This window comes from Oxyura jamaicensis, chromosome 1, assembly GCF_011077185.1.
Source record: "Oxyura jamaicensis isolate SHBP4307 breed ruddy duck chromosome 1, BPBGC_Ojam_1.0, whole genome shotgun sequence".
NCBI classification, from domain to species: domain Eukaryota; kingdom Metazoa; phylum Chordata; class Aves; order Anseriformes; family Anatidae; genus Oxyura; species Oxyura jamaicensis.
In genome coordinates, this window is record NC_048893.1 from 190,253,343 (window position 1) to 190,275,374 (window position 22,032).

The following is a 22,032-nucleotide window of genomic DNA, read 5'->3' on the forward strand; positions in this document are numbered from 1 at the left end:
AAAAGTCAGAGATTTGTTAAAGGACCAAGTTCCCTATCTCTTCCTAACACTACATCTCTTGTAATGATGTTCATTACAATGAATGAAACAATATAATATTAACTATATGATTTTTGGAACTATCTAACTACATGAGTCAAATGCTTAAACTGTTTTTAAGAGATAGGATAATCAACAGTACATGGGAAAATATTTTCCGTGGACTTATTTTCTGTCTTACAAAGCTAAGAAGCTACAGTGTATCTTCTTGAGGCTAAATGACCATCATGTTATCTACCAGCCCAAAGATGTGGATGTTTGTTGTTACTCTTTATAACAGAATAAGAATCACACAGGTTTAGGTCCTTGTCCGTGAAAGTGAGTGTGTGTGAGAGGAAAGGGGGGGCAACATTCTACTGGCCCTTCTCCTTTAGCAGGAAAGGTTGGATCATATCCAGTTTCTTTGATGTCTTGCCTTGTTGGGAGAGTGGCATAGTCTGAAGCTAGAAGATGCCGGGATGGTAAAAAGGAAACTGAATTAATTGTGTCTCACAGCTACAGTGCTTCCTGCCTCACCCATTGCTCAAGGCCATGTCTAACTTCAGATTATAGCCCTGATAAATTGCCAATTATGAAATAGGAGGTCAGATGAAGGGTGCCAAAATTTCAAAACTTTTTGTTACTCTTTCATTACTGAAAAACTCAAAATTCTGGGGCACTGTGTTCTGGCCTGCTTATTGTTCAATAACTGATGATATAGCATCAATGAACTGCAATCATTTTGAGAACATCTTCATTAGAAACTATTAAGCCAGACTCTGGTGAGAGGAAATGGCATGCAGATTATGAAACTTGTTTATACAAATCAGCTAAAGAAAAGTATGTAAGTGATTTCAGCTTTGTTATTGTTGATAATACTCGAGGACAGTATACAGAATTGAAAAAAATATCTGAATTCCTAGTTAATTAAAATGAGCCATTGAGGTTATCTCTACATGCCATCTCTCGGTTTGCAATGAAACCTGGACAAAATGCCCAGACAAAGTAGAAAAATGCCTAACATAGTTATTAGTAGCAGCTGTATATTATAAAACTAGGATGAAAAATCTCCGCTGATGAATGGAGCTATATGGATATACAGACAAATCTGTGCAATTCAAATCAGTACTTACTTTAGGCTAATTTCAATAGTCTCAAAATACTGTCTTGCAGAGATAAATGGAAAGTGTTTCATTTTCAGTAAATATTCTTTTATTTCTCTCTCTTAATAGCAGACCTATTTTTGTTTCCATGTGGCAAAGGTAGAAAACTATTCATTCCTAAAACCTATTTCCCTATTTAAAAAAAAAAAAAAAAAAAAAAAAAAGCAAAAGGACACACATCTAATAAGTTAGAAAAGCCAAAAAGTGCAGCACAATACCCCAGTGTTATTCAGAATATATTCAGTTACTGTAAAACCAATTTACTGCATTTCATTCATAACATAAGAAATTATAATTTGGGAATATCCAGAGGAACATATAAAGCTCTGCTAAATTTTCTGCTTCTGTATCTCTCCCAACCACTCCTTTTCTTTTATCTAGCTGTTTTCTAGCTAAGACACTGATTCGTCTAATGATGTAAAGTGACATTGCATGATGTTAAGTCGTTGCACCTCAAGCCTTAGAGCAGTCTACTGTAAATTTATCTTGCAGTCCTGTTTAAGTGGAGAAAATCAGCAGCTTCTTTCATGCCTGGGTATGTCCAAGCTCTTCATACTTCCTCCTGCTTCTTTGGCACAGGCACGTCAGAGCTGGGGAGAGTTTAGAAACAGTATGGGGAAGAGAAGGTGGGAGAATTTATAGCTCCTTCTATGAATTTACGATGTGAAATCATTGTGTGTATACCTCTATTTTTTTCAAGCTTCCTTTGACCTAATTTGCAGTTGTTTATGCAGTTAATGATGATTGTTTATGTGACTATGTTAAGTATGCTTCCACTTCTTTCCACAAGTCAAAACATCCAAACAAAACTGGCATGACATTTCTAGATGGAATTTCAAGCATATAAAAATAAGAAATGGCAAAATTCCCAGCTAAAATTTTGACAAATCTTCTGAAAAGCCTGGCACTTGAGCTAGACTTTATAGGATAATGTGAATTATGCAGTCAGAGAACAAGCAGTTCTGTGGTGGAGGAACATTAGCCTGCACATTGGCAGGCTTTCAGCTAAAGGCTCAGTCCAGCTTCAGGGGTCTTCCTGGGAAAGTACCCAGGTTTGTCCCTTAATGTGGTGATTAAGGCACTTGCTGGTGATATGGGATGTATGAGTCTGAGTGCAGATGAGATGAGGGAAGAAATGAGCAGTGTCCCTGAATCCATCCTGGCTGCTTTGCTGCTGTGTAAGCTGGCAAGAGTCACTGCTGTAGTCTGTGCAGTCTCCAGGGCAGTCAGAAGCCAAAAGCAACTTTGGAGCTCATCAAGGGAAGCAGCCTCTTGGGCCAGATGACACGATCATCTTTTTGTTGGGGTTATCTGTAGGGCCAGGGCATGAAATAGGCACTGACCTGTTCAGCCTCATCAAAAATAAAGTGCCTTTGGGCACCCCTGAAGCAGAAGTCATGAACCAATAGGTCAGGCAAAAGTGCCATGGGAGGTCATTTCTTCAGCTCAGATCATCCTATTTAAAGCACAGCTATGTCTTTGCTGACAAATCTCCACTATGGCTACTGACAGTATAATTTTCAAGCACCTTAAACCTTACAAACAGTTCCTGCTCACATTCTGTGACACCTAAAACCAGGACTAAGCACCCACTAGTCTGAACACTAAAAGTTGCTAAAGTCTTCAGGGTCAGCACAAGAGAGGAAAATTCTCTCTTGGATCTCAAACAAGAAAAAAGAAAAGACTTGCTCACGCACCTCAGAGTCATACAAGCTGCCTCACTGTGAATTTTCCCTACTTGTGCTGCCAAATGTACTGACAAGGCAACACCCAGCTCTCCCCCAGCACTCACCTGCCACTCTGTAAATGTCAGCTCGAGCACGGAGACAACTCAACAGCTACAGAGAAGCTGTAACAAAAAACCTATCGACAGACATAGAAAAGTCAGTGAGAAGCTGTAGTCTGCTAAACAATAAAAAGGGCTTACTAAAATGTTTGCCAAGTTGTTGTGCTGCATCTCGTTGCTCTGACTGCTTCATCCCAGATCCCCTGGACACAACAAACAGGGTGTTGACAAAACATGCAGCTGAAAGAAAAGAGGGTAACTTCCATATGCTAACTACTGCTGCTAGGTGCAAAGAAATACAAACACAGTATTTAAAATTCAGCTTCACATCTGAATTCCTTCACAGGAATACAGATACTACATGCTACAAATGCAATTTGGGGTGCTGTCCCATGACTGAGACAATCTTTTACATTTTTTACATCTTTTACAGCTGCCAAAAGGAGAAGCCCCAGCATCTCAGCCTCACACCTGGCTGCCTTCCTGCATCCTCATTCCCATCTGTGCTCTTTTCATGCCACAGAGAGACAGTGCAGTTTGATAACCCCAGAAGAAAACAGGAATTGTTTTTTTCTGGGATACTTTTCTGTAACTGCAGCCCTTTGATTCAGTTCCATGAGGGTGCACTTAATATTGGAGGGCACGGGGAACGAGCAGGAATGCTGGCCACAATGGACAGGGCAGGAGAACCCCTTAAAAGCAGTGGTGAGCTATTGGCAGAGCCATCCACATCCCACTGCAGTCTTAGACACAAACATTGGTGCCACCTGACTCAGCAGTTTGGGGACCTAGGCTGTGACCCAGGTCAGGCATGCAGTGTGACTTTCTCTTGTTGGGCAGTGCAGCTCCAGTTGCCTTTGGAAGGAGGCCATGCCCTTTCCCCAGGCCACCTCGCAGACTGCCGAGCTCAGCTGCTGCGGTGCCAGGGTTGCTTTTTGAAGCTTCCAATAAATTTGCTTTCACTGGCAAAGTGGTTTCTTTTCCTTCTTTTTCTCATGTTCAAAAACAAGCAGACTATTTTTAGGTCTTTTTTTTTTTTTTTTCCTTTTCTACTTACATTTGGACACAAAGTCAGCACAGGAGATTTCTGCTTCAAAAGATGGATGTCTCAGAAATGACCAGCAAGAAAAATGGAACTGTGTAATGGTTGTTCAGCATCTGCACAAAGTGTAATGCACCACATTCAGAAAAGGAATTGGGAACTAAAAGTAGGACTTCCGGCAAATTTGAGAACTAGGAATCTACAAGTAAAAACCTTGGCATCTTCCATCCAATTTTGGGGATGTATTAGAAAGTTTCTCTGAAAACCCTCTACCAGGTAGTCTCTAGGGCAATTTCCACTATATCTTTTTTAGCTGTGAAGATGCCCTTGGCTGCTGTAGACCATGGTGTACAATCTGGGCTTCCCTACTGAGACCCTTGCACTTTGGTGTGTGGGTTGCCTGAGATGAGTACGGGAAAAAAAGGGGACAAGGCCACACGTATGTGATTACACGGGCCAGGCAGCAGTATAGCTGTAGCCATGCTGAGATGTTAGGGCTGTTCAAGAGAAGAAATAAGTGGATCATTTTTATAATCGGTTATATCGCTAATCTTTTCAGGCAATGATGGGCTAAAGGAAGGGGATCATCCCTGGCATGCTGAGGTCCTGCACAGGTGCCACACTGAGAAAAGTGAGGCCAGTTTCTGGACGTCTCCATTCATGTGCTACAATGCATTGCAGACTGTTGTCCCTCATAAAGAGCCAGGTCCCTTTAGCACCTCTGAAAAATTAGGTGATTTTTTCTAGGTGACCAATTATAAAGTTAGATACTCACAAGTTTGAAATATTGTTGGGTTTTAGGAGTGAAGGGAAAAAAGAATAATGTCCAGTAATATGATTGCAAAATCAGGGGTTTTCGGGGAAGGTAAACCGTCATGTGTTAGCCTGCTTCTAAAACTAAATCTGTTTTCCGTGTTTCTGTGGGAAATCAGAGGATGTTATTAACTGAGTCATGCAGCTGTTGACTTTAGCAAGCAGGCAACAGATATAAATAGAGAAACACTAGTGAGCCTTGGACAGAAGTGATTGAGAGGTCTCCTATAAGGGCTCATAGGACAGAGAGGCAAAGATGAAAATGAAGATCCTTGCTTTCCTTGGGTTACTGCATATTGCATGCTCTTATGCTTTCCCCTTGGCTCCAGAAAAGGAAAAAGAAGACATGCAGTTTGCTCAGGTAAAGACTATAGACAAAATATAGAGAAAAATTAATAGAGAAAATTAATATAGTGATGAAGAATATTTTACTAACAATGCTCTTCTTTTGAAAATAAATATTTATGCTCTAAATTGTTGTTCTTTCTTCCCTATTAGAAATATCTGGAAAACTTTTATGATTTTAAAGAAGAGAAACACTCTCTCTTTAAATCAAAGAACCTCGATCACATGGCTGACAAAATACGAGAAATGCAGTCATTCTTTGGGCTGGAGGTGACTGGGGACCTGAATCGTAAGACACTGGACATGATGAAGCAGCCCAGATGTGGGATACCAGATGTCCATTCATACAGCACCTTTCCACGGAACCCTAGGTGGAAGAAAGAACATATAACATATCGGTAACACATATCAAAACATGTTTCTCTGTACACCACTAGGAAGCTTTGTAGCTGCCAGGCAGAAGTGATGCTAGCAGGTTCTTTACTATTTGCTCCTGTATTTATCCTCACAAAAGCCCCATTCAGGATGACAGGGCCAAGAGTGTGGTGAGCATTCAGATCTTTTGCTTTAGGTTTCCGAACAGTGATAAAAGAGACCAGAACAGCAATCTACATCAGTTTATTAAAAGCATACTAAATAACATAATCAGTGGATAGGAGGGTTACAACTGAGACTATCTATGTTAGGATTTCTGGCAGAGATGATACCTTCAAAAACTTCCTCTATTATGTAAGCAAATAACTGGAAAATAAGCGACCAGACCTATAAATAATAACAACCAGCAATTAAAACATTTGACCTCCATACTATGTGCCCTTGTGCCCTTGTGATCTTGTTTTTAGTTCCTTTTTTCTTGTTTTACAGGATTTTGAACTACACTCCAGACATGCTGCAAGCTGATGTGGATGAAGCAATTGCAAAAGCCTTCGATCTCTGGAGCAGTGTCACCCCTTTGAGATTCACCAGGATCTACAGTGGTGATGCAGATATAATGATCTCCTTTGCTGCTGGATGTAAGGGGACCTCCTGTCCTAGGAATAAGTATTTGTCACTTTTTCCTACAGAGCAGATGAAAAGCATCACTTTTTTTTTTTTTTTTTTTTTCAGTTCACGGTGACTTTTATTCCTTTGATGGTCCAGGAGGAACTCTGGCTCATGCTTACCCCCCCAGCAATGGGATAGGAGGAGATGCTCATTTTGATGAAGATGAAAACTGGACCAAATTTACCACCTATAATGGTAAGTAAATGAGATTAGCATGAACCAGCAATTGGGTAATCATGACATTGTAAGGCAGGGAATTTGGGCCATCAAGTAATGACCATAAAGGTTGCCTTTTTTTAAAAAAATAAAAAAATAAATATTTAAAATGATGGAAATCTTAAAATTCTGCAAAGGAAAAAACGGTCTTGAATTCATTGATAAGTATATAAGTGAGGTTTTCTGGTGTCCAGCAATGTCCAGGGATGATATCAAAGCCCACATGCTACGTGTCTTTCTGAAGTAGCTATCAGATGAGTCCCGTGTCATTTATGATATTTGAAATGGGACCAGATGATTAAAATGTCTTCATCCAATTTTCAGTCTTTATTAATATTAAGGAATCTTTGATTCTTTGTTGGCAGGAAAATTTCTGCAGCATGAGCAAACAGTGTTCCCAGATTGGTTCTCTGGAAACTCTTTTCCAGGATGCCAGAGAACCTCTTACCCCAGACATAGTTAAATTTTGCTGTGTTGTTAACACCATGAATGATATGTCATGAATGAGAAGATGAAAACTGTATCTCACTGCCATGAAAGAATACTTGTTTATTGCTTGGTCTCTGTTCTGGAATTTTGTTTTAGGATACAACTTATTTCTGGTTGCTGCTCATGAACTGGGCCACTCACTGGGTCTTGGCCATTCCAATGTCTTCGGTGCCTTGATGTATCCTATATATATGGCCAAGGATACAAGAAACTTCAGACTTCCTCAGGATGATATTGATGGCATTCAGGCCCTCTATGGTAAGCAAGAACTACCATTTTTATTGGACAATAGATGAGCATTTATAACAAATTTTATTCAACTGCTAAAAAGTACTAATCTTAGTACTACAGGAAGGATGCTGAGATTTAATTTCCTGATATTATTTTGGGTACATTGGTCAGTTTCTTTGTGGCTAAAAGTTAACAGCTGCAAAATGGAATCCGTGGGCTGTGTCCATGCCACTAAATCAAAAAGTCCAAGAGCTTTTCTCTAATGCTACCGGAGGACCAGCACATAACTGTAGTATTAAGCTATCTTACCTTCCACAAAAGGGCAAACGTGCACAAAGGCTGTTAGGAAATTGTGTTTGCACTACATTAATTCCTGAGCATATATATTTTGAGAGAGCAACAGTTTATCAAGGTAAAACCATACGAGAATGTTTTAACAGGTTAATATTTTTAAGGTTAATATCTTTAACCTTAAAGAACCTATACATTTGGGTCAGTAGTGTACATCCTGAAGCTCTGCAACATGAAAGCTTAATTCACTTTCTAATTCCACATTTATCTGTTTCCCAAAGGACCCCCCAGGGAGTCTCCTGCAATTCCAACAGAACTGCTTCCCCCACAAGAACCAACTGAAATGACACCTACAGAAGTACCAACAGAAATGTCACCCCGGGAAGAACCAACTGAAATGACACCCTCAAAAAGACCAGCGGACTGTGACCCTCATTTGACTTTTGATGCTATCACTACTCTTCGTGGGGAAATACTGTTCTTCAAAGACAGGTACGTGCTTTGTTTTCTAGCAGTACCTTCTTCTGAGACTCACAAAGGCAAAACATAAAGTTCAGTTCAAGGAATTTATCTTCCCTTGGTTACAAAGGAAGATATTTTTCTGAAAGTGCTAAGGCAACTTTGCAAATTTGTACTAGCCCAGCAAGAGCTGAGTAACACGGTTTACTGACAGGTGAGTAAAATGTTTTAAGCCATCATCCATCATCACCCAGGTCTGTTACAATTGCGCAAGACTGAATAATCCCAGCATCACTCCTCAGCCTGCAGCTGCTTCATATGCAGCCACAGCTTTATCACACCAACCCACATCTGGGTCATGGAGCTGTGGAAAGTGCTGCTGATGACTTTAGTGGTTTTCTGACCTAGGGGCCCACACTGAGCCAGTGCCTTGTACTGCCTGTAGATAAGCCCTGCCATTAGAGGTGTCTTTTTGGATATGTTCTGACACTGAGTACTGTAACAAGGTGGTACACTCCCACCCTGGACAAAGAGAACAGCATGTCAGGCCCAGCATTTCACCAACTTCTTGGATGGGCAAATGTGTTTTGATAGAACAAACTTCTTTTGATGAAGTGGGTCTGATTCCCCTCCTAAAGCATGCAATGAAGAATAGTAGCTTAAATATTTTTTAGGGAAGGGAAGCAAGGAGCAATTCCTCCTTATTTTGGGTTTTGACATATTCTTCAAGAATATCTAGTGAGTTTTTGTAAGCAAATTGAAGTTAAGAACAAAGCTGTGCTGGCCCATATGGGACATGGTGAAGAAAAAGCTTCAGTGGTCAGCACTACCACAGGCATCACACTTTGATGGGCAAGACATCAAGGTGTCAGTGGAGCAGTCCACGGGGCAAGATGCTCTAGGTGGTCCTGCTTGTGCAGGGATATTGGACAATGTGACCTCCAGAGGTCTCTTCCAACCTTAACCACTCTGTGACATCAGTAGAAGTAAGGGACAAATGTCTGTGAGAGCAGTGCAAAGTATAGCACTGCATCCCAAAAGGGGTGATGGCTTTGCCCTATAGGGAGGACTGTCTTCAGTGCCAGACGTGGGATTTTAAGTACATTTCTGTGCCACTGATATCCTAGTGAAATCAGAAGAATGAAATATTGCTGTTTTCATTTCTATCAGCTACGTCTGGCGTAAAAGTCCCTACTTCTCAGAGATAGAGCACGATACCATCTCCACATTCTGGCCATCGCTGGCAGCTGGCTTTGATGCTGCTTATGAGATTGACAAGAAGGATCGAGTGACTTTTTTTAAAGGTATTCCTCTTATATTTCCATCAGTCTTTTTCATGCATAAGTGAAGTAATTGTAGTACTGCTAGTTTGCCTATACTTCTGTATGTGATGTAATCATAATGGAAGTAATATAATAACAACATATATTCTTAATATTTAAACCCATTTTCACTTTCAAAATGCTCTTAATGTCATTAGTTAATGCTGCCTCATGGCAGTCCTGCACAATATGATGTTAGTCTTGTTAGGGAGAGAGATCAAAGCTGTGACAAAATTCATTGAATGCATTGCTATTCAGATACATTTTAAAATATGCCAAGCACACCTAAAAAACTTGCTGAGTTTTAGCTATTGTGTTTTATAATACCATACTGAGCCTTAAAAATGGAAAATCTGATATCCAGATTTCAGTCTCTGAAATATTTAAAATAGTGTGTGTCCTAAAAAGACATATTCTCAGCTGGACTTCTGTGCTACTTGGATGTGTTTATTACACAGAAAACTCTAGGACTTTGATAAAAAGGGGTTCAGCTTCTTCAGGAATACCTACTAATATTTTCTGTTTTTCTCAACAGACAACCAGTACTGGGCTGTTAGTGGCTACAATATAGAGGCAGGATTCCCCAAGCCTATTCAGAACCTAGGTTTTCCCAGAAGTGTCAGTAAAATAGATGCAGCTGTTCATGACCAAAATACCAAGAAGACCTATTTCTTTGTAGGCAATAAGTACTGGAGGTAAGACCAATTTCTCTCTTGTGTAGAGAGAATCAAAATAGCTTTTATAAAGTGAAGTTATATTAGAATTTATACAGTAAATTTGTGGCCTCTTGTCAGCCTTCCTAGCCAATATAAATCTGAAACTCAGAGGCAATTACTCAACTCTTTTGCTAGCAAAAATTTTGTAAAGAAAAAGATAAAGACATCCATTCACTATTACCAGTTTGTGATTAAGAGACACAAGCAAATGAACTTTGTTTATTTGTCATAAAGCAGTATTACATGAAATTAGTACAAGAAATAATACAAAAAACAATGTAAGTAGACTTTGTCATCATGTCATACACTAAATCTGTAGCTGTTAAGGGGCAGCTCTCTGAAATTTTTAAGTGAAGAATCTGTTAAGTAAGCTATGGAAAGAGATCAAAATATTGATTTCTTAAAAAAACAGTTCTGCTAAACAGTATTATTAACCCTAATAATTTAATCGTAATAATATTATCTTGTAACAGTGTTAATACACCAGAACTTTACATTCCACTCATGGAGTCACTTTTTAGGTTGAATACTGTCAAATTGAAATAATCAGTTTGAATAACTATTTACTCTATGCTTAAGTTTATTACTCAGTATGAACCCTGCCCAGACATATTATCAGTCTCAGGGAACAGAGTTGAACAATTTAGTCTAGTGTTCTGAAGACAGCCTTGCATAGGCCAGTAAAGATGTGAATATTCACACAAGCAGGATTTAGAGTTCAATGAGTTCTGTATATGGCTCATAGTTACTGGGTTGTCAGTAGGCTTATTTAGTAAAAGTTCCATCTGGTTTCAACATTGACATCACATGCTTGTTTCTTGTTTCCATTAATTTCTATGTTCAGTTTTGATGAAAATACCCAGTCAATGGAAAAAGGATATCCAAGAAAAATAGCAGCTGACTTCCAAGGAATTGGCCACACTGTCGATGCTGCCCTTCAGAAAAATGGTAAATATATTTAAATGTAATTAAGAACAAAATAGAAGACCACCAGCTAATACAGACAAAAAGTATATGTTTCAAATACATATGTGTTGAAATGATTTTTTTTTAATCACTAAAGGAAATACCAAGTATATGTCAATATGCATGCTGAATTTAAATATTGATTTGCCATTGTTGTGTCCATCTAATTCTAGGACATTTCTACTTTTTCCATGGATCAAACCAGTATGAGTTTGACATCAAGACCAAGAAACTTGTCCGTGTAATGAAGAGCAACAGCTGGTTTGATTGCAAGAAGCATTAAATGATGGTGCAGGGCTGCATCTGCACCAGAAATGTTTTTTCATGTTCCTTGACTATAGACAACATCATTCCGATGCTACTGTGCATCTGATTCTGAAATGACGGCCTTTGAAAAACCTAATTTAAAATCTTAATAATGTAAAACTTAATGTACAGTTTTAATTTATTTTTTTTTCCAACTATTTATTAATCAAATTGTTTTTTGAGTAATAAAAATATTTTGCTGGAGAATAGTGGCATTTCTGTATTTTGGTTCAGTCCTGTGGTGTCAAGGTAAAAGGTAGAACTGCACACAAGCCTCAGCAATGCCAGGACCCCTCCAATGCTTTTAGCAGTGCTGTGCCTGTAGCAGTGAAGTTAAAGAGAATCAGAGGCAGTTGAGCAGTCTAGAGTGGCAATAAGAAAAGACCTGAGAGACAGAGGGGGAAAGAAAGACACTAAGGGAAGTTGTGGGCAAAAGTAGAAACAGATCCTACAGAAGGAGATCCCATATGGTAGCACTGGGAAAATTTATGGTAGCTGTGTCCTCACCTGCCTTGACAACATGGCAAAGAGAAAGAGGATGTATCCCTGTTGGTAAAAGGGGAACATGGCAATGTCCTGAGAGGACATGTTTTGTTGCCTCTGGGAGGTGGTTTTGGTGGTTTTGGTGGGCAGAGTTAGGAGTTTGGTATGGCAGGACAAGAGCAACTGGAGAGAAGAGTTGGTTTGGGGATAGAGACAGCATGCAGGCAAAACGGGATGCAGTGGGAGTACAGTCACAGGGTAACCACCAGGAATTGAAGTGATCACCCACGGTGAATTGTGAACATGAGTCGTGGGAATGACATCAGGGCTGACTGTCCAGCTAACAATGCTGGACAGGAACCACTGACAAGAACCACTTCCCACAGCAAACAAGTTAAAGTGATAAGAAAAAAAAAAAAAAAAAAAACAGGATTTTCATGTAACCACTGGAGATGACTCCTCTAGAGGAAGAGTGGCAAGACACAAACAAAAGCACACACACTTGATCTGTCCATCTTGTTTGGGTTGCAGTGTGAACCTCCTCATAGTCTGTCCTGCTACCTGTCCATGTCATGACATGTGCTCCCTTGGTAAAGCCATACCACTAACCCACATGAACACATACTGCGATCACTTTGTAGTGTGTGTACATGCAAAGAAGTGAAAAGCCAGACTGAAGCTTTACTCACTTCTCCTCAATCAGCAGAAAGCCTCATGACCCTCCCTCAGCTAGTCCAAACTAGTGAGGTGCTGGGCTGTTCAATCTGCCAGCCAGAAGCCAGCACATAGCTATGACACTGTCCCTTCTTGTCCCAAGGCTACATGGAATAAAGAGACTTCAGATCAACCTGATTTCTCTGCATCACTAGCTGAGGGTTGTGAAAATCCAGCTTGCTGAGGAAAGGCATCAAATAAAAATGCTAATTTACCATTGCTAAGGAACTAAAAACTTGGAGCACACCAATATCACCTGAAATTCAGGGCCAGGTTTCTGAAAATGTCTTGAACTGCAGAAAGATGCTCAGCACTGCCTTTCTGTGAGGGATTCCCCTGCTCCTGAGATCACCACACCTAAGGCTCACCCTCACTCTTCAAGGCCTTTCCAGCGCAAAGTGCCCAGCCTGACTCAGAGCTGGCTGGACACGAGGCGGTGAAGCTGGGAAAATGCCTGCATTAACCCATCCACACAGCTCCTGGGCTGGGCTGGTTCCCCACGAGTCAACCTGGAGCATAGGCCAAGGAGACATGACCCAACTGCACTCACTCTGCAAGCATACGTGTGGTTCGGCACCAGGCTCACTCATGGAGTGCTAGCTTGCCCCAGGTGCTTTGGGAGGATCTAGAGTCTTAAGAACAACGCTTAGGCACCAGCACAGTAGTTGAGGAGCTGCCATGCTAGGTGCCTTGGTTAAATATAGCTCTAAGCTCTGCTTTTTCAAAGCAGACATGTCGCTGCGGGGCAATATCTCAGTGACTAATATACCCCTTGGGCTGGGCTGTAAGAAAGCTTGGCTGATGTCCATCTGCTCTTCTAAAGGATTTAATCGCATCTCCTATACCACTGTTCTAATGAAGTGATTTTATGAAGAAGCTGACTCTTCTTAACCATTCTTCTTTCTCTAGCAGGACTGGTAAAGGCAGTGAGAATGGATGGGAATGGCTGATGAAGACAGTCCTCCAGTTCCTGCTGTTCAAAACCTCTTGTCTGTCATGTTCTATCCATTGTGTAAGCTTTGTGTGTTGCTAGCTGAGCTTTGCTAAAATGGGACCTTGCCCTAAACCAAGACAGGAGAGAAACTAAGCTGTGACTCTCAGCCTGGTTTAGAAGTCCTGTAGGGACTGAGTGGCTCAGCATTACCACAAAGGCTGTGGTGTACCAGGCTGAAGTCATGGGCTGACAAGGGGGTGAGCTCATCTGGTAAAGTTGGTGTTGCCTCAACATCTCCCAATATCTTTCTCAACAGTTTGTGCCGTGTACACAGCCTGAACAGAAAAAACTCAGTCCAAGGACAAAAGATGCCTCCAGGGTGAGGCAGGGCACTTGTGAATGCTCCTTATACATTAAGAATGGAGTTAAATCCCTTTGATTTTAAAAGTGCCTACACACTTTTATATCCTAACTAGATACCTGTTTCTGTGTCAAGGCTACCTGTGGAACTCAGGCCTTTAGGCTCTGTTTGTTTGCTGAGTTGTAGAAGTGTTGCAAGAGAATATTTCAGCAATGGAGAGGGAGAACACTGATGATGTTAATGATGGTTCACCATTGCTATTATAATAAATATATGATATATGATATGATATATGATATGATATGATTATGATATGATATGATATAATATAATGTTAAAACTTATTTCTTTAACACAAGGCTGGTACTTTTTCTTAGTTATCACCTTAATAAGACATCTACCTGAAATTAAAATGCTGTCTCTCACTTCCAGGTGTTAATTAGCTTAAACTGCTAGTATCTGAAAAAAAGAATGCTGTTTACTTGGCTGTGAAGGGTAATCCAGAAAGTTTCCTGTGTTTTGGTCTGATTGGACCATAAATGCAAGACAACATGGCATGGTTTTTACCCTGACAGAGGGACTGCTGAGTACTATTAACTGTGGATTTTCCAGCTGTATTTCCATTTTGTTAAAGTCTCAAATTTTGGCAAATAAAGAATCTTATTTTGGTTTGGGAAAAGCAAGAAAATTCCTGGCAAATGATATAATAATAAGTAATTCAGATTGTTTTAGAAACAGGAGCTCTGGAGCTGCCTATCCACACTGGGTGAGCAAGTGAAAATTTCTTGTTGTTATGATTTCATTATAACTCAAATGGCTGCTGGAATTAAAGGTCTCTTGGATACCAGTGGGTGAAATTTGCCCATAGACATAATTTCAAGAACTCATTCTCTAAGAATATGGACTTCCCCTGGAGTCTGAGACCAGGTCTGCAAAAATAGATACACAAAAACATCACTTCTCAAATTCTTCACTACACAGCTGTTGTCCCAAACACACTCTACTCTCTTGCACTTCAAAACATATTCAAAAACTTCTTAATGGCTTAATTGACAGCTTTATAGGGTTTTTACAGAATGTTATCTGTGTGAGCTTGTAACAGTGCAGGCTGATAGAAAAGTTTCACAATAGGTGGCAAAAAGCAATCTAGGGAGCGCCTGCTCTCCTGGCACTTCAGTTGCATATACCAGACACTTGTAAATGCTATAGCAAAGCAGTGGACTCCAGACCAAATATAAAGCCATTCATTCACAAGCACTCAGTCTACAACTGGAAAACTGGTTTAATCCCACTAGCTGTAGTGTCATATGTTGCTTTTGGGGAAGGGAAAAAAATGTGTCACACTGAAATCTTTGAAGATGTTATGAGAAAGATCTTCCCACGGCAGAACTGCATTTCCTCTGCCTAGACAGATTTTCAAGACTGTTGTTGTAGTTGTGGAGGAGATGTCTAATATATGTCTAAATATATGTCTGATGCTGTTCTCTGTGTCTGGGATTTAAGACCTTCCCTGGCAAGTTTTCCATACAAAGCAAGTCTCCACTCACAGAAACAGACAGCACTGCTACAAGCATTGAGAAAATGAAGACGAATTAAGCTGCAAGGAGGCACTGGATACTCAGCACTGGAGAGGCAGGGTGACCTGGGTGCAAGCTGACCAGCACAAGAGGAGCCCTGCTGGTGAATCAGCACTACTGTGATGGAGACAGATGACGGTAATATAAAAAACAGAAGTTAGTCCCACACTCATCTTCTTCAGCTATATGATATTTTAGAGGCTGCACAGTGTTTGAGGCACAGCCAGGCAGAAGACACTGAGTTAAACACTGCTCAGCAGTAGCACAGGCTGAGGCTGCTCAGAACCATCCAAAGCAGAAGACTGACTCTGGAAGAGGGAAAGATAAGGACAGTCTTAAGAGATTATCTAGGCTCTTTTAAGGGTCAAAAGGAAAAGAACATAACAATTTTCACACTCACGTCTTTAAGCCAAAACACGAGATTGTCACTACATCTTGTACTACTTCTGGATGATGTCTTGTCAAAAGACAGCTTCAGAGGAGATTGCAGAGGAATGTTGTTCATAAAACATATTCTAGGTGGTTGCAAGATGTCTGAGGAGGTGATTGATCTCTTGAGGGCAAAGGTGAACAGTGGGAAAAGTGAGTATTTGAGAAAGCTGCTAATGAGAAAACTATAAATTTCATTAATACCCTGCTTGATTGTTTGTGTCTCTAATGGCCCTTCCATTAGAAAGAAAGATGAGTGAGGAAAATTTACCAAATCCTACAGGTTGGAAAGTAGGATCCTCCTACTTGAGGCTATCTCCTCATTAATCATATTTCCATGTTGCAAAACCTCTAGAAGGGTAGAAAGGTGGAACCCGATGAAAGACAGCAATCAATCTTTTTATGTTAAAGCTATTGTTTGGTATATATTCTGTTGCTAACTAAAAGTTGTGAGCAGCAGTGAGTCAGGGGCTGGAGAGCATTATAAAGTAAATGAATACTATATAAAGGTGAAAGAGGTGAGTGGCATTCTACAAAGAAGACTTTTCTAAAGGCAAGTGAAAAAAAGAATGGAGAACCTCTCATTTCTCCTGCTATTGTGTGCAGCACTGTCTCATGCTTTTCCTGCATATACAAGGAAGGAGAAAGAAGAAGGCACGCAGCTGATTCAGGTAAGGAGGGTAAACCTCTGGAGCTGAGGTCTCTATCAACGATTAAGCATCCATTGTGCTCTCTGGAATAATGCTAGTATGTAATAACTTGGGAGGTCCTATGTATTCCAGTATGTACTGCAAATTCCATTAGAGTGAATAACATGATTATTTCTCCAAGTAGAGGGACTTCTACTCTATACTGTGACGTCAAAGCCTTCTTTAACCTTGACTCATTCCTGTGTTATTTTTTTTGTAGAGAACAACTAAAACTGCTGATGCATTCACTGTATCAGTGTTGAGTTGATTATACAAATAATTAAACATCTGAGTCAGCATATGTTTGATTTGTAGTCAGGTGGAAATGTGGTTATTTATGTGACTTCTGGTATTATGAGATGCAGCTCTTCGTAAGATAAGGATATTATTTGTTTTCCAAATTATTACTCTAAAAAAATGTGGGTAAATGGAATACCACTACTGAAATTTTGCATTGAGTCATATATTTCAAAGAGTTTTTTCACTGCCTGCTCTAAATGACTCTGGGTAACCCTGGAGCACAAGGTTAGTGGAGGACACATTACCAGAAAATAATCAGTTTATTAGACAACTGCTAAATCTGGATGTATTCTGGGTAAAACACAAAGCATTTGTAGTGACAAGTTAATACAAAATAACTGTAATTAAGAGAAAAATTTTCATACAGGCTTTAACAAACTCCGTCATGCATGATCCCAAGGAACAAAGAAAAGTAGCAAAGATACAGGTCTGAAGTGGTATTAGTATAATTTTTAAGAGCTTCAAAATTGAACACATTTTATTGTCTTAAAATGCTTTGTTTTCATTAGAAGTACCTGGAAAATTACTATGGCTTTAAGAAAGATGGGGAGTCTTTCATTTGGAAAAGTAACAGTCCAATGACCCAAAAAAAAAAAAAAAAAAAAAAAAAAAAAAAAAGAAATGCAGGAATTCTTTGGAGTGGAAATGACAGGGAAACCATATTCTGGCACTTTGGACCTAGTACAGAAACATCACTGTGGATAAACTTATGTAACTGGGTTCTCCACCTCTGCAGGAGAGCCAAAATGGGCAAAACAAGTTCTGACATACAGGTAATCATAATGCCATCCTTAATGTAAAGACTGTGTTATGTAGCTAAGTTCTAAGAACACAATTTTTTCTCTATGTTATATTTTAAAGGTTACTAAACTCTACACCAGACCTTCACCCAGCAGATATCAATGCAGCAATCAAGAAAGCATTCAGCATTTGGAGCAGTGTGACCCCACTGAAATTCATCATGAAGGACAGAGGTGATGCAGACATAATGATGTCCTTTGCAGCTGGAGGTAACAGCCTACATAACCATAATGATCTATTGCTAGATACTGCCAATATGAAGACATTGACCTGAAAAGGCCATGATTCATTCTCATGTAGTGCACAGAAAAACACAATTCCTGCTCAAGATGTTAAGGCTGTGATTCTTGAAGATGTTTGAGGGAGGATGTAGAGGGAGATGAGGAGATGAAGGAGAAAATAAATGTAATGAACTATCTGTAGATCACTGAAACTGTACTTACGTATGATGTACAATGTGTGCACAAACCACAAGGGGCTCAGGGCTTGTGGATTATACACAGGTTCAGAGCACAATTGAGTGGGTAGTGCTAGTTACACTCCTGGGATTACTCATACACTCTACGTGAGCTAAAAAAAGTTCTAGACATACTCAAGGCTTATATTTTTGGCATTGTCCTCAGGGTAGATTTACAAGCAGCCTTCCCTCTTTCATTAACAGTCATGCATGTATGCACTCTCCAAGTCAGCTCCTCTCCCCACCCAAATAAATATATCCACTCATTTGGGTTGTGTAGAGTGTGCAAGCACTGCACGTAACCCTTTAACCTATGTTCTTAAATCCTTTTCTGGAGTTTCCATTAAAGAGCTCACCAGTGAACGGCTCACATTGTCCTCAGGACCTTGCTTCTGCCATCAACACTTAAGTTAGCCATCAGGTCAGGTTCAAACAGTAACCTCCTGAGGACTGCTGACACAGAGCTTGGGAAAAAAAAAAAAAAAAAAAAAAAAAGGTATGATCAAAACAGAGAATAGATTTCAAGCAAATATGTGTTGTCCTCCTCCTCCCTCATGGAAGAAATACATCAATGTCCACCCATGTCTTGAGGAAGCCAAGTCTTCCTTCTCAATGCATCAGTTTTCCTAGTGAAAAATAGACCTGGCAAATCTGTGTGGAAAGGGACCTTGAAAGTTTACAATCAGCAGAATAGAAAGCCCTGGGCATGACTGAGGTCTTTCACCCACCTGCACTGCTCCCTCCCTGTAGCCTCCAGTCACCTCTTTGTGGGATTTGCTCCTCAGATCACAATGATTTCCTCCCCTTTGATGGCCCAGGAGGGTCTGTTACTCATGCCTATGCACCCAAAAAGGACCTTGGTGAAGATGCACACTTCGACGAGGATGAAACCAGGACCAAAAGCACAGAGGGTAGGAAATTCAGTTCTCCAAGCCCTACCTGAAGCAGGATGTACATGGAATCAAGAATGCAAAATCTGTCTCCTCTCTCCCTTAAGAAGTGTTTAAAATAGGGCTGATTTGAAGAAACATTGGGCAGCTCTGGCTTCTGTAGTTATAAAAAGTCCCTGAGCCCTCTGATTTTAAAAGTTATGGCTTCAGCCAAACTTTTGTCCTGGACTGGGTGGGGATTTACTTGGGAGGAAGCTGAGGGGCTGCCTCCTTCTCCCCATCCCTGCACCCGCTTTGTCTCTCCCCCACGGTTATATCAACTTCACTAATCCAGGGTCCTTCTCCTACACTGAAATGTTTAATGATTTCATTATGCTTCTTTCTGACCAGTATTTTCTCTCCAACTGAGTTTTCCACAAATAGCTTCACTTTCTTAGGAAAGCAGTTCTGATAACCTCTTATGGCCTGCATGTTTTGAGGACAAGTGAACAGACAAAGATCTCCTTTCATGCCTTTTGTTTGTTGTTTTCAGGTTCTAACCTGTTTTATATGGCTGCCATGAGTTTGGACATTCCCTTGGACTTTTCCATTCCAAAGACCCCAATGCTCTGATGTACCCGGTTTATAGGACATTTGACACTTCAGTATTCCCTCTTCATCAGGAGGAAATCAAGGGCATTCAGTACCTCTATGGCAATTCACAGTTATTAATCTCATAATGCTTATAATTTCAAACACTTTGGAATACCTGTCAATAACTTTGTGTACTGGATATATGTGAATGACTCAGCATTTGAATTTCTTCCATAAACTGCTTCCTTTAGGACCTTCTACCACATACAATGACCAAAGTGAGTCTGCTGAGATAAAGGACCCAAGTGAGTCAAAAGAGCCTGCATTGCCAAAGACCTCTAGCCCTGATTTAACTTCTGATGCTGTCACCACTTTCTGTGGGGAAATAATGTTCTTTAAAGTAAGTCAGTTTCTGAAAGCATGATACCCATGTATCATTTATAAATTATGTACTACAGCATAGAGAAATAATTTATCTAGAATATTCTACAGCTGGTTTTCCTCACTGTGGTCTCAATGGGGTTCAGATGAGAGAGATCTACACTCTGAGGTAAATGGCTAATTTGAAAAGTGGCTTATGAGCTCCAGCCTGCACAGGTGTTGTTACTCCTCTAGCCATCTGGGTGATACTATCCAACTTCTGGGGCTTTCCTTCAGCACTGTGAAGAATCTTCCAGGGGAGGGCTAACCTCAGCTGGCCACTGGAGGAGCTGAGCTCAGGCATTGCCTGGTTGAGGTGCCTGTGGTCACGTTGTCTCTCACTATGCACAGTCTGATGACAGAAAAGAAGTCCAAGGTGTTCAAGCTCTCTTCTTTTCCTGTTACCTGAACCAGAGCATGTATGAGTGTGTATGTAAACAATCAGGGTAATCAGGAAGTTCACACCCAAGCAGAGGCTTAGCTTTGTGCTGTAGCGGTAAGTCATATCTTACATCTCCCCCCAGTGCTGGCCGCTGCTCTGCTATATCACTGAAAGCTATTCTCTCTACTCTCAGTGGAAAGGAAGTGCCTAAATCTCACAGAGGATATTTATCACTTGAGGATCATTTGTTATTTGTAGAAAAATTCACCTGAGTGGTTGCAACCTTCGAGCTTTAGCACAAACGGGGAAGCATTATAACAGCAGTCTGGCTGCTGGGGTTGAAACAAGCACTGTACTCTGATTTATGAGAGAAAGTTCTGTTAACTGTCTTATTTTATCATCTGCTGATCATTCTGATTCTTTCACTGCAATAATCTCTAATAGTGAAATCTATAATGAAGTGCTAAAATTGGTGTTTCTTTTTTGGGTTTTACAATACCTCCAGAGTGCTCATTGATTAAAACAGAGTCAAAAAAAAATATGTATATATATATACCTAAGAATTAGAAACCTCTCCCACCTTAAAAAAAAAAAAAAAAAAAAAGAGAGAGAGAGAGAGATTAATGACAGTAAGACCGTAAGAAGAGGGTGGTGGAAAAGTGGTGAGAGGTAAGAGAAAGGAAGAAGATCACATCTCACATCTGAAACAGGATGAATAATATGGGCCAAGGTGGCTCATCTGAAAACATGGGCAGTTTTTATTTTAGGCTGTAAGCAAGTCCTGGTATTTGACACCCAGCAGAGTTCAACATCAGAAAAAGATGCCACAAGCATTGGGACACTAAGCACCTTCATTCTGTCCTTGCTTTGAGTTGAGAGTGTACCTGTCCTGAGGCAATACTTATTTGAAAAGCCCTTGAAGTGGTGATTTAGTACAATAATAAAAGGTGAGGGTAATTGATTCAGTGCCAAGCTCAGATAAACTGCCTATCTCTAAAGGCATTACAGACCAAAGACTTGGGAGAAGGGGTATAAGAACTGATTCCTTTCCTTTTCAGAAGGTAGGGCTGTGCTTCCCTTGCTTCAAACCCTTTGCAAAATCAGCATTGAAGGGAGCTTTAACTTCAGGGAGTTGAGTCCACAAAGCTGGATGGGTGTTATTTTGCATGAGATACTTATGTACTCCAAACATTTCTCTAAGCTGTTGGAAGTAACCCTGGGGTGGAGATTCATTCCCCAACTCATACCACAGACCGGTCTCTATACGTCAACCCAGGTCTCTAGCTCATCTTCTGCATAAAGGGAAAATAATAGCTGGTTAGATACAACAGTTCATCTGACCTATCTTAGATGTCTGCATCAAGATGAGAGGAATCCTTGCCATGGAAATGACATTCTTTCCACCAATATTACAAGGAGATTAGGATGACTAACACAGGGTGCATGGCTGGGTTTAATCAGATAAATCCTGTCCCTGTTGCCATAGCATGGTTTCTTGCATTAGTGTGTGTAAACATCTGATTTTATTCAAAGCCAGTACTATATTTACATCAGGCATTTTCAGCACAAACATTCTGCAGTAAGAGAAGTTGATTTTCATTTAGTATCTTCATTTTAGCCATGGCTGCCCTCTGCTGTTGATGCTGCATATGAAATTCCTGAAAAAGATGAAACTCACCTTTTTAAAGGTAAGTTTTATTATTATTATTATTTTATATTTTAATGATGACTTTTCTAGTAGCATAGACAGATTGTGTCTGGCTTGAAAAGCACTTTAAGGTTTTCTGTGGGATTCCATGAACTTTAATTTAGTTC

General features: G+C 40.2%; 1 protein-coding gene and 1 pseudogene across 1 annotated transcript; both read left to right on the forward strand.

Annotated features, from left to right (window-relative positions):
* The first annotated feature begins 5,022 nt into the window (after positions 1-5,022).
* Positions 5,023-11,417, forward strand: LOC118167937 (stromelysin-1-like). The gene is made up of 10 exons (XM_035327930.1): positions 5,023-5,183; positions 5,321-5,565; positions 6,032-6,180; positions 6,275-6,406; positions 7,013-7,174; positions 7,720-7,930; positions 9,068-9,201; positions 9,755-9,914; positions 10,780-10,883; positions 11,075-11,417. The coding sequence occupies exons 1-10, from the start codon at positions 5,079-5,081 to the stop codon at positions 11,182-11,184; spliced, it is 1,512 nt and encodes a 503-aa protein (XP_035183821.1). The 5' UTR covers positions 5,023-5,078; the 3' UTR covers positions 11,185-11,417.
* Positions 11,418-15,806: 4,389 nt separating this feature from the next.
* LOC118173469 lies at positions 15,807-19,561 on the forward strand (annotated as a pseudogene).
* Positions 19,562-22,032: the final 2,471 nt, after the last annotated feature.